General features: G+C 41.2%; 1 protein-coding gene across 3 annotated transcripts in view; it reads left to right on the top strand.

Moving 5' to 3' along the window:
* Positions 1–9180, top strand: part of CTPS2 (CTP synthase 2) — a 133437-nt gene extending 124257 nt beyond the window's left edge. For all 3 annotated transcript variants that reach the window (XM_036305258.1, XM_036305261.1, XM_036305260.1), the window contains exons 18-19: positions 7164–7274; positions 8965–9180. In XM_036305258.1, coding sequence (XP_036161151.1) covers positions 7164–7239 — 76 coding nt within the window. In that variant the 3' untranslated portion in view covers positions 7240–7274; positions 8965–9180. The remainder of the gene's footprint in view (positions 1–7163; positions 7275–8964) is intronic.
* The last annotated feature ends 3228 nt before the right edge of the window (positions 9181–12408 follow it).

Consider the following 12408-nt stretch of genomic DNA (forward strand, 5'->3'; position numbering starts at 1 on the left):
ACTGGGGATTGAGCTCACAACCCATGTGCCCCGACCAGGAATCGAACTGTGACCTCCTGGTTCCTAGGTCAACACTCAACCACTGAGCTACGCCAGTTGGGCTATTTCATGTAATTGCAAGAAAAAATTTTTTAGGAGACATATTAAATGTACAGGTTGCGGGGCAAAAGTAGGTTTACAGTTGTGAGCACGTGAAATAGAGTTTATGCTTGTATTATTATTTATTAACTAGTGGCCCAGTGCATGAAATTCGTGCGGGGGCGGGGGGGGGGAGGTTCCCTCAGCCCAGCCTGCACCTTCACCAATTGGGGACCCCTTGGGGGATGTCCGACTGCCTGTTTAGGCCCGATTCCACAGAGATCGGGCCTAAACTGGCAGTTGGACATCCCTCTCACAATCTGGGACCGCTGACTCCTAACTGCTCACCTGCCTGCCTGCCTGATCGCTCCTAAGTGCCATCCCCTGCAGGCCTGATCTTGGCCCCAACTGCCCTCCCCTGCCGACCTGATCTCACCCCTAACTGCCCTCCCCTGCCGGCCTGGTTGCCCCTAACTGCCCTCCCCTGCAGGCCTGATCTCGGCCCCAACTGCCCTCCCCTGCTGGCCTGGTCACCCCCAACTACCCTTCCCTGCCGACCTGATCTCACCCCTAACTGCCCTCCCCTGCCGGCCTGGTTGCCCCCAACTGCCCTTCCCTGCAGGCCTGATCACCCCTAACTGCCTCTGCCTTGGTCCCCACCACCATGGCTTTGTCTGGAAGGAAGTCAGACATCTGGAAGATGGCTGGTTGACCCAGTCTAATTAGCATATTACCTTTTTATTAGTATAGATAGATTATATAGGATAGGATTGCTTAAATGGGGTGGGGGGAGCCTTTTTCAGCAGGAGGAGATGCTCTTGGCAGACAAAAATACATAATCCCTATATCTGGACTGATAGCCAGCCATATGCACTATACTGCCAAACTGGTCATTAAAAACTTGAACCGCTTTCTTACACCTTACACCAAACAGCTGTTGCCCTTAAAACCCCTCCGCAGTCCCCACCTTAGGTTCTACCCAGATTGTATTATTTTCCATATTAACAATGGTAAACTTACTTTTGCCCACCATGTAATATACAAAGATGCTTATAATTGTGAGTTTTTTAGTATCTAGAAATAAGAACTTTATCTCTGTACAGAATTCCATTTTAAGTAACTGGATTGCGAGAGGGTGCAGGCCAGGCCGAGGGACCCCACTGGTGCATGAATCCATGCACCAGGCCTCTAGTTTAAAAATAAAAATAAATAAATAAAAAGGATGGTAATAGTACCCAGTTCTTATGGGACTAATGAAGATTGTTTTGTACTAAATGTAAAGCACTCAGCACAGTGCCTGGTCTATGGTGGGAAATTAAATGGGAAGTATGATGATGATGATGCTCTTATTATTAACATGACCTCAGTTCTGGTCTCCTTCATCTCTTGCCTACTGCAAAGCCTACCTGGTGTCTATGCCTCCAGTTTTCCTCCTCTCAATCCATCTTCTGCCAGTAGAATGGTCTTCCTATGTTATCTTGGAACTTAGACCTCTCAGGGTCTTCCCTTGACTACAGGATAAAATGCTCACAAATCCATACAGAACAGTCCGCAGTCCCCGGATCTCCCCTCAGGATCTTCATCCTTTAGGGTTGCGGTGAGGAACAGTTGAGATGGTGCTTTGTAAACTTTAAACGGATATGAAAATACTACTTTTCCCCCTTTGTTACATTTCAAACAAAAGTGAACTGGGAAATGTTTCTTTCTTGCTTTCTTTTTTAACAGTCCTTTTAAACATCTTTTAAAATAGCTCCCCCTCTGTGCTTGTTTGACTCCAACTCCATACCTTGAGACTTTTTCTGGTCGAAGTACTGCTAATCAACCACATTTGAGTATACCTCCCCTCGGGAATTAAGTGTTGGTTAAAAGGTGCTCTTTACTGATCATGGGTCACTGCAGGCTGATGATGTGGGGGCAGCCAGGAAGGGAGTTAATGGTGATAAACACTACTACGTTCTTTGTGCCCTGCAGGGCTTGCATTCTGCATTTATTATTCAATGTAAAACTCATTCAAAGCACACTAAGTTTTTATTTCGTTACTCTTATATTTTATGGCTTCCAGGGGCTCTTTGAGAAGGAAGTAAGTATAGTGGTAACAATGCTTTGGGGAAAACTGTGTGCATGGGAACCTGTTTTAAAGTATGCTTTTTCCACATGAAATGGATTTTGATATGAAGTTTTGTAGGGACTTATGCATGCTGGGAATCTTAAGTATGCCATTAAAATGTTTTAATTCCAATCACCTCTTCCTGTCAATGAAGAAGAAATGGTCTAATGGCTGCCCCCAGGATAGCATAAAATGTGGACTATATGAGGCATTACTGTATCCTTGCCCTAGCACCTTGAAATACATGTATTTTTATATTGGGAATTTATTAGGCACCAGGAATCTTTCATAAACAAACTTGACTGTAGCAAGCCTTTTGTTTGTCAAATAACCATATGTAGACCAATGATGTCAAATCTTGTAAATCAAACCAGGGTTGTAAGGATAGCGGTTCCCATGCCTTGCAGCTGGTGATTTTGTCTTGTAAGAAATAGTACAGTGAAATAGTTTTTTAAAAGAATGCTTTCATTATTTGGGAGGCACATGCATGCATCAGAGAGATTTGCTGTGATCTTACTTAACTGTGGATAGCCAGACCTTTACCAAAACCTTTTTAGGGAGTGAGAGGAGGACCATTGCATGGTGATTATGGTTTGTTTTTTTAAAGTCATTATTCATTTGTTTTTAAATCAGCATTATCCAGTAGAACTATCTGCTATGATAGAAGTGTTCAATAATCTGCACCATCCAATATGACAGTCACCAGGCACACGTGGCTACTGAGCACTTGAATATGGCTCAATGTGTTCGAGTGAGAAGGGGAAATTTAAATTTTATTTGATTTAAATTTAGATAGCTACTGTGGCTTGTGGCTACCACACTGGACATTGTAGGCTTAAAACTTTCCCCTCCTCAAATGTCATAACACACACATGAGTGGGTCTGTATTCTGTGGCATTTCATAAAATTTAACATGCAAGACCCAAATATCTAATAATTCTCCCCACTCCCACTGAGAAGTGTGTGTATGTGTACAGAGATTATTCTAAAAGACAGGTTAGACTTAAGAAAGAGCTGAGATGTTTTGAATTAAGTGAAAATATACTCAGATAAGTATATCTTAGGACTTCTTTAATTCTGTTCTTTGTGAAACAGAAATGAACCCTTAAGTCACACGTGTCTCAGAGTAGCACCCACATTTGATTGAATGTGCAGGAGCCCCTGCTGTTCTGCTTGTGGATGATGATCCACATTTGACTTCTAGCAGTTGTTTTTTTGCTGACATGTGAATGCCATAAAACCAGCAAGTTTATCAGCATGCCTCTTTCGATAATTCTGTTCTTGAGTGTAGTGGTTTATTTGATTGTTTTACCCTTGGCCCCTGACACATATGAAAGAAAGTTAGTGAACCCTGTCATTTACCTTGGAGATGAGTAAACCCAAACCGAGCCACACTTTGCTAGACTCAGCCTGTGCTATTTTGGTGTGTGGGCAGTGTGGGGCAGACAGCCATTAGACAGGAAATAAGAGCCATTAAGTTAGAAACACACCCACCCAAGTTCACTTGCTAATGTGGGTAGGGAATTACTGTTGGTACAGGAAACAATGCTGAAAATCATGCACTTGGCAGTTTTCATGACATCTTTATATTTCCATGACTTTTTGAGAGATACCATATTACAAATATGTAGCCTCCATGAATAGTGACAGCTTATATTTTCGTATAGTTTTCAAGAGCATACTTACACATTCCCTTTTGGCCCTCATAACATTTTGATGAGGTTTTAGGTATTAATTCAACTATTTCTAGACTCTTAGGAGTTAGGTGACCAGTGCAAACATGCATGGCCAATAAACGGTACAACCAGGAGTGACAGGGAAGCTGTGGGCCCATCCTACTCTTCCCCAGCCTGAGATTAGAGAAGGAAGCAGGTATAAAATCTGGTAACTGAGGAAACTGGTTTGGGCCTTCTCACTTGTGGTATTAGGTGACATGCCCTGAGAGGCCATGCTGGCCCACTGCAGCACAGCTTAAACTTGAGTTTGTGGGCTGGGTTAGCATGATGGGGATTCTGGCCCCACCTCAAATGAGCTCTGTGCTCAGTGAATCACTTGAACACCCTTGACCTTCATTTCTTCTCAGATAGGGAATTGAGTACAACTTCCAAATCCCCTTTCTTTGCTAATTCTATGACAGGTAATGTTGCATAGAACCAGGAAAGATTCGGCATTTGTGTAGTAGTGAGAGTACATGGGAAAGGACATGTCAACTTTTGAGTCCAGTTTTTAAAAAAAACATTCTTCAGTTATTCCTGTTTTCTTTATTGAAAACCCTTTTGCAATAGCGAATTGATTTTTCTGAACTAAAATCTAATAAGAGGTATCTTCTCCTTGAATGTTTTTAAGCATATGTTGATTTATATGTTTATCTAACATACCTTGTCTTTTCTGCCAATTCTTTTTAAAATATATATATATATATATATTTTATTTTATTTTATTACAGAGAGGAAGGTAGAGGGATAGAGAGTTAGAAACATCGATGAGAGAGAAACATTGATCAGCTGCCTCCTGCACACCCCCTACTAGGGATGTGCCCGCAACCAAGGTACATGCCTTTGACCAGAATCGAACCTGGGACCCTTCAGTCTGCAGGCTGATGCTCTATCCACTGAGCCAAACTGGTTAGGGCTGCCATTTCTTACTTCCTTTCTTCCTTTCTTCCTTTCTTCCTTTCTTCCTTTCTTCCTTTCTTCCTTTCTTCCTTTCTTCCTTTCTTCCTTTCTTCCTTTCTTCCTTTCTTCCTTTCTTCCTTTCTTCCTTTCTTCCTTTCTTCCTTTCTTCCTTCTTCCCTCCCCTCCCCTCCCCTCCCCTCCCCTCCCCTCCCCTCCCCTCCCCTCCCCTCCCCTCCCCTCCCCTCCCCTCCCTCCTTTCTTTTCTTTCCTCCCTCCCTCCCTCCCTCCCTCTCCCTCCTTCTTTCTTTCTTTCTTTCTTTCTTTCTTTCTTTCTTTCTTTCTTTCTTTCTTTCTTTCTTTCTTTCTAAATCTTTATTGTTGAAAGTATTACATATGCCCCCCCCCCCATTGACCCCCTCCAGCCAGTGACCTCCCTGCCCCAGGCCTTTACCACCACCTATTGTCTATGTCCATGGGTTATGCATATATGCATACAAGGTCTTTAGTTGATTACCTGCCCCCCCCCCCCCCCCACACACACACACACTTCCCTCAGAGATTCTGCACTCTGTTCCATGCTTCCATGTCTCTGGATCCACTCTATTCATCAGTTTATTTTGTTAATTAGATTCCACATATGAGTGAGATCATGTGATACTTGTCTTTCTCTCTTGGCCACCCCCTATGCCTACCTTTTCTGATTTTGTCCAAAAGTCAGGGAGGAGAGTGAGGTTGACTTTTATGATGTTGTTTATGTATTTATTGATATGTGCTCAATATATTTAGAGGAAATCTTTGTTTTCTAACCTATAAACATAGGGTTTCTCTAATTGTTCCTTCTCTTCCCTTAACAAAAAGAAAAAGGAGTAGATTTTCACCTATTATGGAATTCATGAAACACTTAATTCCTGGCAATGCCATCACCATAGATCAGTAGAACTCTTGTGGAGTTGATCAACCTACTGACTTATTTGGAATCGAGCAAGAGGAACCCTAAATTGAGCACAGCTCAGAGCAAAAGTACAATTGCAGGGCTATCTCATGAAGAAGGTGTATTTCTCAGGAACCCCAACATGGCAACATCTGTGTCAATAATTGTTCCTGTTTTCAATATTCCATGTGACGAGGTAGTTGGAGCATCCCATGAAGTTTCTATTTTGAAAATAGCATATTTGTGAAAATTATTTCTCAAATCCTTGGACCTATGAGAATGTTTGTTGGGTTGGGAAACTTTCATGCTGCTGACCCATAAATCATAGGGAAAATAGGATCTAAAGCAGATAGGATTTCAAGGTAGTTTACCAAGTACATGAATGTTTTTTATGTGCACTACTGTTTTTTTCCTGGGTATTTTAAAATATATATATTTTTTTATTGATTTCAAAGAGGAAGGGAGAGGGAGAGAGAGATAGAAACATCAATAATGAGAGTGAATCATCGATCGGCTGCCTTCTGCACGCCCCACACTGGGGATTGAGCCCACAACCCGGGCTTGTGCCCTGACTGGGAATCGAACCCTGACCTCCTGGTTTATAGGTCGATGCTCAACCACTAAGCCTTGCTGGCTGGACGTGGGTCTTGAGCTAACATGCATGTCTTAATTCTATTGACCACCAAGTTGCTGATTGTGGATGACCAGCTCCTCCACATTGAAGCTATCTAGGGAGCTGTTGTGGTCCTCAAACTCAGAGACAAAACCCAATCTGCCACTGAGTAAAAAGGAGAGTGTTTGGCTAATATAATCAAGGGATGTACAGCTGCTCTCACTGTTCTGTAGTCCTTTCATATTGATAAAGGAAACAGTTGTCATCAGAAGGGTGAAAAATGAAAAAAAAAATCTGTGAGTATTCAGGTATTATTTGATGCTATGCTATTTATTGCACTTGAGAACAAATTGAGATCAGCAGGAATAGACTGAATGATGCTTAATCTCAAATGGACTGCGATTCAGGCAGTAGTAGATTCATAGGAAATAAATGGGTCTATCAGCCCAGGCTTTCATTTTAACTTAATTTGTTTACATAATACCTCTAGTAGAAAGCAGACAGTAGGTAAGAGGGTCAGGAGCAATGTGCTTTTAAGGCTTTTGCTAAAGTTTAGAAATGATTAGTGGTCTTTATAAGATTATAAATTTAATCTAAATTGAAATGCTTTTATAAATTTTCTGAATAAGTTACTTCCAATTTAAGATAAAAGCAAGTGATCAGCTCCTCTGACAAAAGGAGACTGTGGTATGTGAGTAGAAAGTGCTAATAGAGTATTTCTTAGGATTGTCTCTGAGTGGGAGTTAATTATGGAAAGTGTTTTGGATCATTGTCTGTTTTTCTTAATACCTTGCTAAATTAATTCCTCTTTTGATCTAGTGATAGATACAGCGATGCCAGTGATGACAGCTTTTCAGAGCCAAGGATAGCTGAGTTGGAAATAAGCTGCAACTAATATATGACTCGGAATGACAGGCGCTGCCTGAGAGGGTAAGAAGAAATCTCTAAGTTCTTGTTTGTTTTACAGACAAGCTGCTGTGTTGGTGTAGAAGGGAGCAAGCACTACAGGACTTGTCTGCAGGATCCTATTTGCCAGGCAGCGGTAGCCAGACAGACTTCACAGCCAACAGCACCTTTGGGAAACTGGAATGCACCTGAGAAAGCTAGCAGTTAGCATGGGGAGAATGGAATGCATTTGAGGCCAGGGATAGATAGATAGATAGATAGATGATAGATAGAAAAATAAACAAATTTATTAATTTATTAATTTATTAATTTATTTATTTGGTGCATGTGTATATATATATAAACATATACCTGGAGGCTGAAGTGGGTAGAGTTGTAATAGTTTAGGTCAGGGATTGTTGTAATGCACCCCGTGAATCACACAAGGACGCCTCAAGAAGTCGAATTAAGGAGTCACATTTATTGCAAATCCAAAACTACGAGGGGGCATTTCGCTCTCTCAAATCTCATAGTACCCTCCCCAGCCCCAACACCAGATTTATATAGGCAAAGATCACAGAGGTATTGATTACATCCCAGGGTTTGGAATGAGGAACCTGGTTTGCAAAAAAGCAGTTTACAGAAGCAGAATTAAGCATGTTAATTAAATTATAGTTTGGGGTCTCCGGATCACTTAATCAATGGAAACACATTGCCTGGAGCCATGGGTCTTGGGACCACTGAGTTGACAGGAACACATTATCTGGAGCCCTCAGGTCTTGGGACCACTGAGTCAACCGGAACGCATTATCTGTAGCCACTGAGGCAATTTAGGATAATTGTGCTGTCCTGGTTCCCCGGTACAGAAGAATGTGCTTTCTAAAACCAGTATGACCACAACGAATGGGGTGTTCACATTACAATCAATAAGGTATTCAATCAAATGGGATGATTTATATAATTCAGAAAATCAAAGTAACTTTTCTATATTTTAGCAAGCAAATAAGTACAGAAGCCAAACAGCAAGGTTAAAGTTAAACTATAGTTTCTACCTGAGATGATTGCTACCATACTTCAGGATCAGCAACCTTCTTCTGTAAAGGGCCAGATAGTAAATATGTTAGTCTTTGCAGGCCATGCGTTCTCTGTCACAGCTACTCCACTTTGCCATTATAGAGGAAAAGCAGCCAGGGACCACACTTGACTGAATGGGCATGGCTGCATCCCAGTAAACCTGTTTGTAAAAACAGTTTGCCTGCCCCTGGTCTAGGTCGCTCGTGGAAAGCAGGTTTCCTTGGGTATGTGTAAAATAACAGAGTATTTTATTTCTTTGCAGGGAGATGGCAGAAACGGGCTTGGCTTCTGAGGGCAGCTTATTTTCCACTCTGCTCTATTAGGCTTTATTAGAGTGACAGCAGCCTGGCTAGCTTGATCATATTCCAGCTCAGAGACCTGGGTTGACCTGCTCTCTTTAGCAGGGACAGCAGCTTGGGAATATTTGTAAAGAGTTCATTGCTCCAGTGTCAGCTCTCTTTGTATTTCACTTAGGGACTGAATATTCATGTTCTCTGTGGAAAGCACATTCATATTTATTTTTAGGTTTGCCTCAAACATGGAGACCTTTAGGAGCAAACCAAAATGATGCAAAGATTAGCTGGGAGTATTTTAAAGACATATTATTCAGGTTCTGATGTTGCTAATACTTACATTCCCCCCCCCCCCTTTTTTTTTTAAGGCTCTGAAGTAATTGAAGCCAAGATAAAGCAACTATCTGAAGAAATCACCACATTCTTAAAGAATCACGAAACATGGGATGAAAGCCTCAAAGGAAATCAAATAATATGTACTTTCATGAACCAGAACCAAAGGGGCACTTTCCTTTTTTTCCTCCAGAGGTGGCCTTTGGGTCTCACAGATTTCTCTAGCCGATTAAACATTTCCCAACAACCTGCCTGGGAGAAAGTGTGTTCTTATTTTGTCTGGTGTACCGTGATGTCAGGTGCTGAGCAACGATACAGGAACTGAGCCTTCACTGTGCTATATGGGATGGGTGGCAGGGCACATGCAATAACTAATTTTGAGTAAAAAATGAGCCATTCTTTTACCTGGAACTCAACCACAGATCTGGGTGCGGCCCAAGCTTATTTTAATTTCTTGCCCAGTTTATTTCTAGTTAAAAAGAAATTTAAATAGGTCCAAGACTTGGGGTGGCAAGTAAGGCCCGTGTTCAGGCACAGAATTTAAGGGGTCGTAAAAAAATCTCAGGAATCAAGATCAGTATATTTACAGGGTGTCCCCCCAAAATGTATACACACTTTAACAGCTGATAGCTATAGATTCTATTACATTTTGAAAATGAAATGTTTGTGTGTTTTTTTGGTTAATCCTCACCTGAGGTTAGAGAGAGTGGAAGGAAGGGGGAGAGACACAGAGAGAGAAACATCAATGTGAGAGAGACACATTGATTGGTTGCCTCCCACACTCGCTGAGTAGGGCTGGGGATTGAGCCTGCAACCGAGCTATGTGCCCTTGACTGGAATTGAACCCGGGACCCTTCAGTCCACTGCAGTCCCCATTTTCTGGGGACACCCTGTATATTTTTTAATTGAGATGAAATTCACATAACATAGAATTAGCCATTTTAAAGCGAACATTTCAGTAGCATTAGGTACAATGTTATGCAGCCACCACCTTTACCTACTTCTGAAACATTTGCAACACTCCAAAATAAATCCCCATGCCCATTAGGAGTCACTCCCCATTCCTACCTCCTCCCAGCCCCTAGCAACTGCTAATCTTTCTATTTCTATGATTTTCCAATTCTGGATATTCCATATAGATGAAATAATACAATATGTGGCTATTTGTATCTAGCTTCTTTTATTTAGCATCATGTGTTTTTTTTTTTTTAAATATGTCTTTATTGTTGAAGGTATTACAGATGTCCCGTTTGTTTGTTTTTTTCCCATTGACTGCCCCTCCCACGCTTTCACCACCCTGTTGTCTGAATCCATGGGTTATGCATATATGCAAACATGTTCTTTGGTTGATCTCTCCCCCTCTCCCCCTTCCCTCTGAAATTCCACAGTCTGTTCCATGCTTCTGTGTCTGGATCTATTTTGTTCATCAGTTAATTTTGTTCATTAGATTCCACATATATTAGTGAGATCATGTGATACTTGTCTTTCTCTGACTGACTTATTTCGCTTAGCATAATACTCTAGCGTCATGTTTTTAAGGTTCATCCTGTGTATCAATGCTTCATTCCTTTTTATAGCTGAATAAAATTCCATTGTATGTATCTACCACAATTTGTTTATGTCTTCATCTGTTGATGGGCATTTGAGTTGTTTCCACCTTTCAGCTGTGATGAATAGTGCTATTATGAACATTTATGTGCAAATATTTGAGTACCTGTTTTTAATTCTTTTGTGTATATACCTAGGAGTGGAATTGCTGGGTTATATGGTAATTCTGTTTAACTTTTTGAGGAAGCAGCCGTAATATTTTAATGCAATTTTTTATATCAAAGTTAATTTTAAAATTTCACGATGAACAAAATATCGAATTTAAAAATAAAGACAGAATCCAGCTCTGCACCTCCCTCACCTCCCCCAGTCCTGGCCCTGTTATACAACATTCTCAACCACTATGCTTCTTTAATATATTTTAATTGATTTCAGAGAGGAAGGGAGAGGGAGAGAGATATAGAAACATCAATGATGAGAGAGAATCATTGATCAGCTGCCTCCTGCACACCCCCCTACCCCCCTGAGGATAGGGCCCAAAACCTGGGCATGTGCCCAGAGCTGACTGGGAATCAAACTTTGACCTCCCAGTTCCTAGGTCGATGCTCAAGCACTGAGCCTGGGGCCGGGCATCAACCATTATGCTCCTTGATTTTTCCAGTTCAATGTGCTTCATTGTTGCCTACATTTGAGCTTTCTGATACTAATTTAAATATTTAAACTGCGCAGTTAATTTTTTGTGGTTGTTTGGGGGCTTTCAACTTTTATCTTTTAATGCTGGAAAGTGTTACAGTATTATTTTGTAATGCTACAGAAAATTCACCTACGAAACACATGCAGAAATGAAATGAATAATTCTGATAAACAAAAATATCAGAGCTTTAGGGCTCCACTTGTGAAAATTACAACTTCAAGATCACAAAAGGTTCCAAAATGAAAAGCCTGCAGATAGGTTAAAAGCTGAAATAGGCCTCATAGAGAGAGGGCTGTAAGCTCAGAGGGCAACTTTAGCATAACAAAGGGGTAGTATGGTTTAAATGGAAATTTTTAATTGTAATGATTATGATTTCTAAAGTCACTTATAACAGAGTGCTTCCACTGCTGGGCTAATGACGCATGTAAATAGGACCAGAAGGAAGGGCACTTTAAGAAATAATAAACCAGCCTCCTTGTTGTTGTTGCTACATAAGATTTTTCTCTTTTGGAGCTACCCTTGAACTTGGAATTCAGTGAAGCAGCAAAATGGTAGTAGCATGGCTGCTTAGGATGGTAGAGCAGCTGTGGGACATGAACACATAGAAAGTTATTATGAATCATTCATTCAGCAAATGGATCTTGAACCCCCAGCATGAACTAAGCACAGTGTTGTGTGCCGGGGAAAGTGTAGGGGAGCAGAATTTGTCCCCAAAGTATGTCTCTTTGGCATAAGGATTATTTTAGCCTGATCATTTTTAGGAAACGGCACACTTAGAAAAGCTCTGAAAACTGAGTACAAGTTACCCTTTTGTAAGAGACATTTACATTTACAAAGGAAATCTCCATTTGTAAGGCTATCTCCCTCTCCATACCAAGAAGAGGATGACTAAATCTGTAGAGCCTCTCATCAATGGAGAAGTCAACAACCTAAATCTACATAACAACCTTACCCTCATCTCTCATAACTGCCCCTCCCCCCACTAACTTCTCCTTTTGCCTTTAGCTGGAGATGGTATTTAAGGTGGAGGCTTGCGCCATTTGGGGGAGTTCCTCAGTTTTCCTGAGTCTCTCCCCTGTACACAGGAGGTATGCATGTTATTAAATTTGCGTATTTTTTTCTTATTAATGTCTTTATTATTATTGGAGAGTTTCAGCCAAGAACCTAGAGGAATAGAGGTAAGATTATTTTTCCTTCCCTACAGGAGCACCCTTCCTTTTTTGCACCTGACTGTTGC

This window comes from Myotis myotis, unplaced genomic scaffold, assembly GCF_014108235.1.
Source record: "Myotis myotis isolate mMyoMyo1 unplaced genomic scaffold, mMyoMyo1.p scaffold_m19_p_4, whole genome shotgun sequence".
NCBI lineage: Eukaryota > Metazoa > Chordata > Mammalia > Chiroptera > Vespertilionidae > Myotis > Myotis myotis.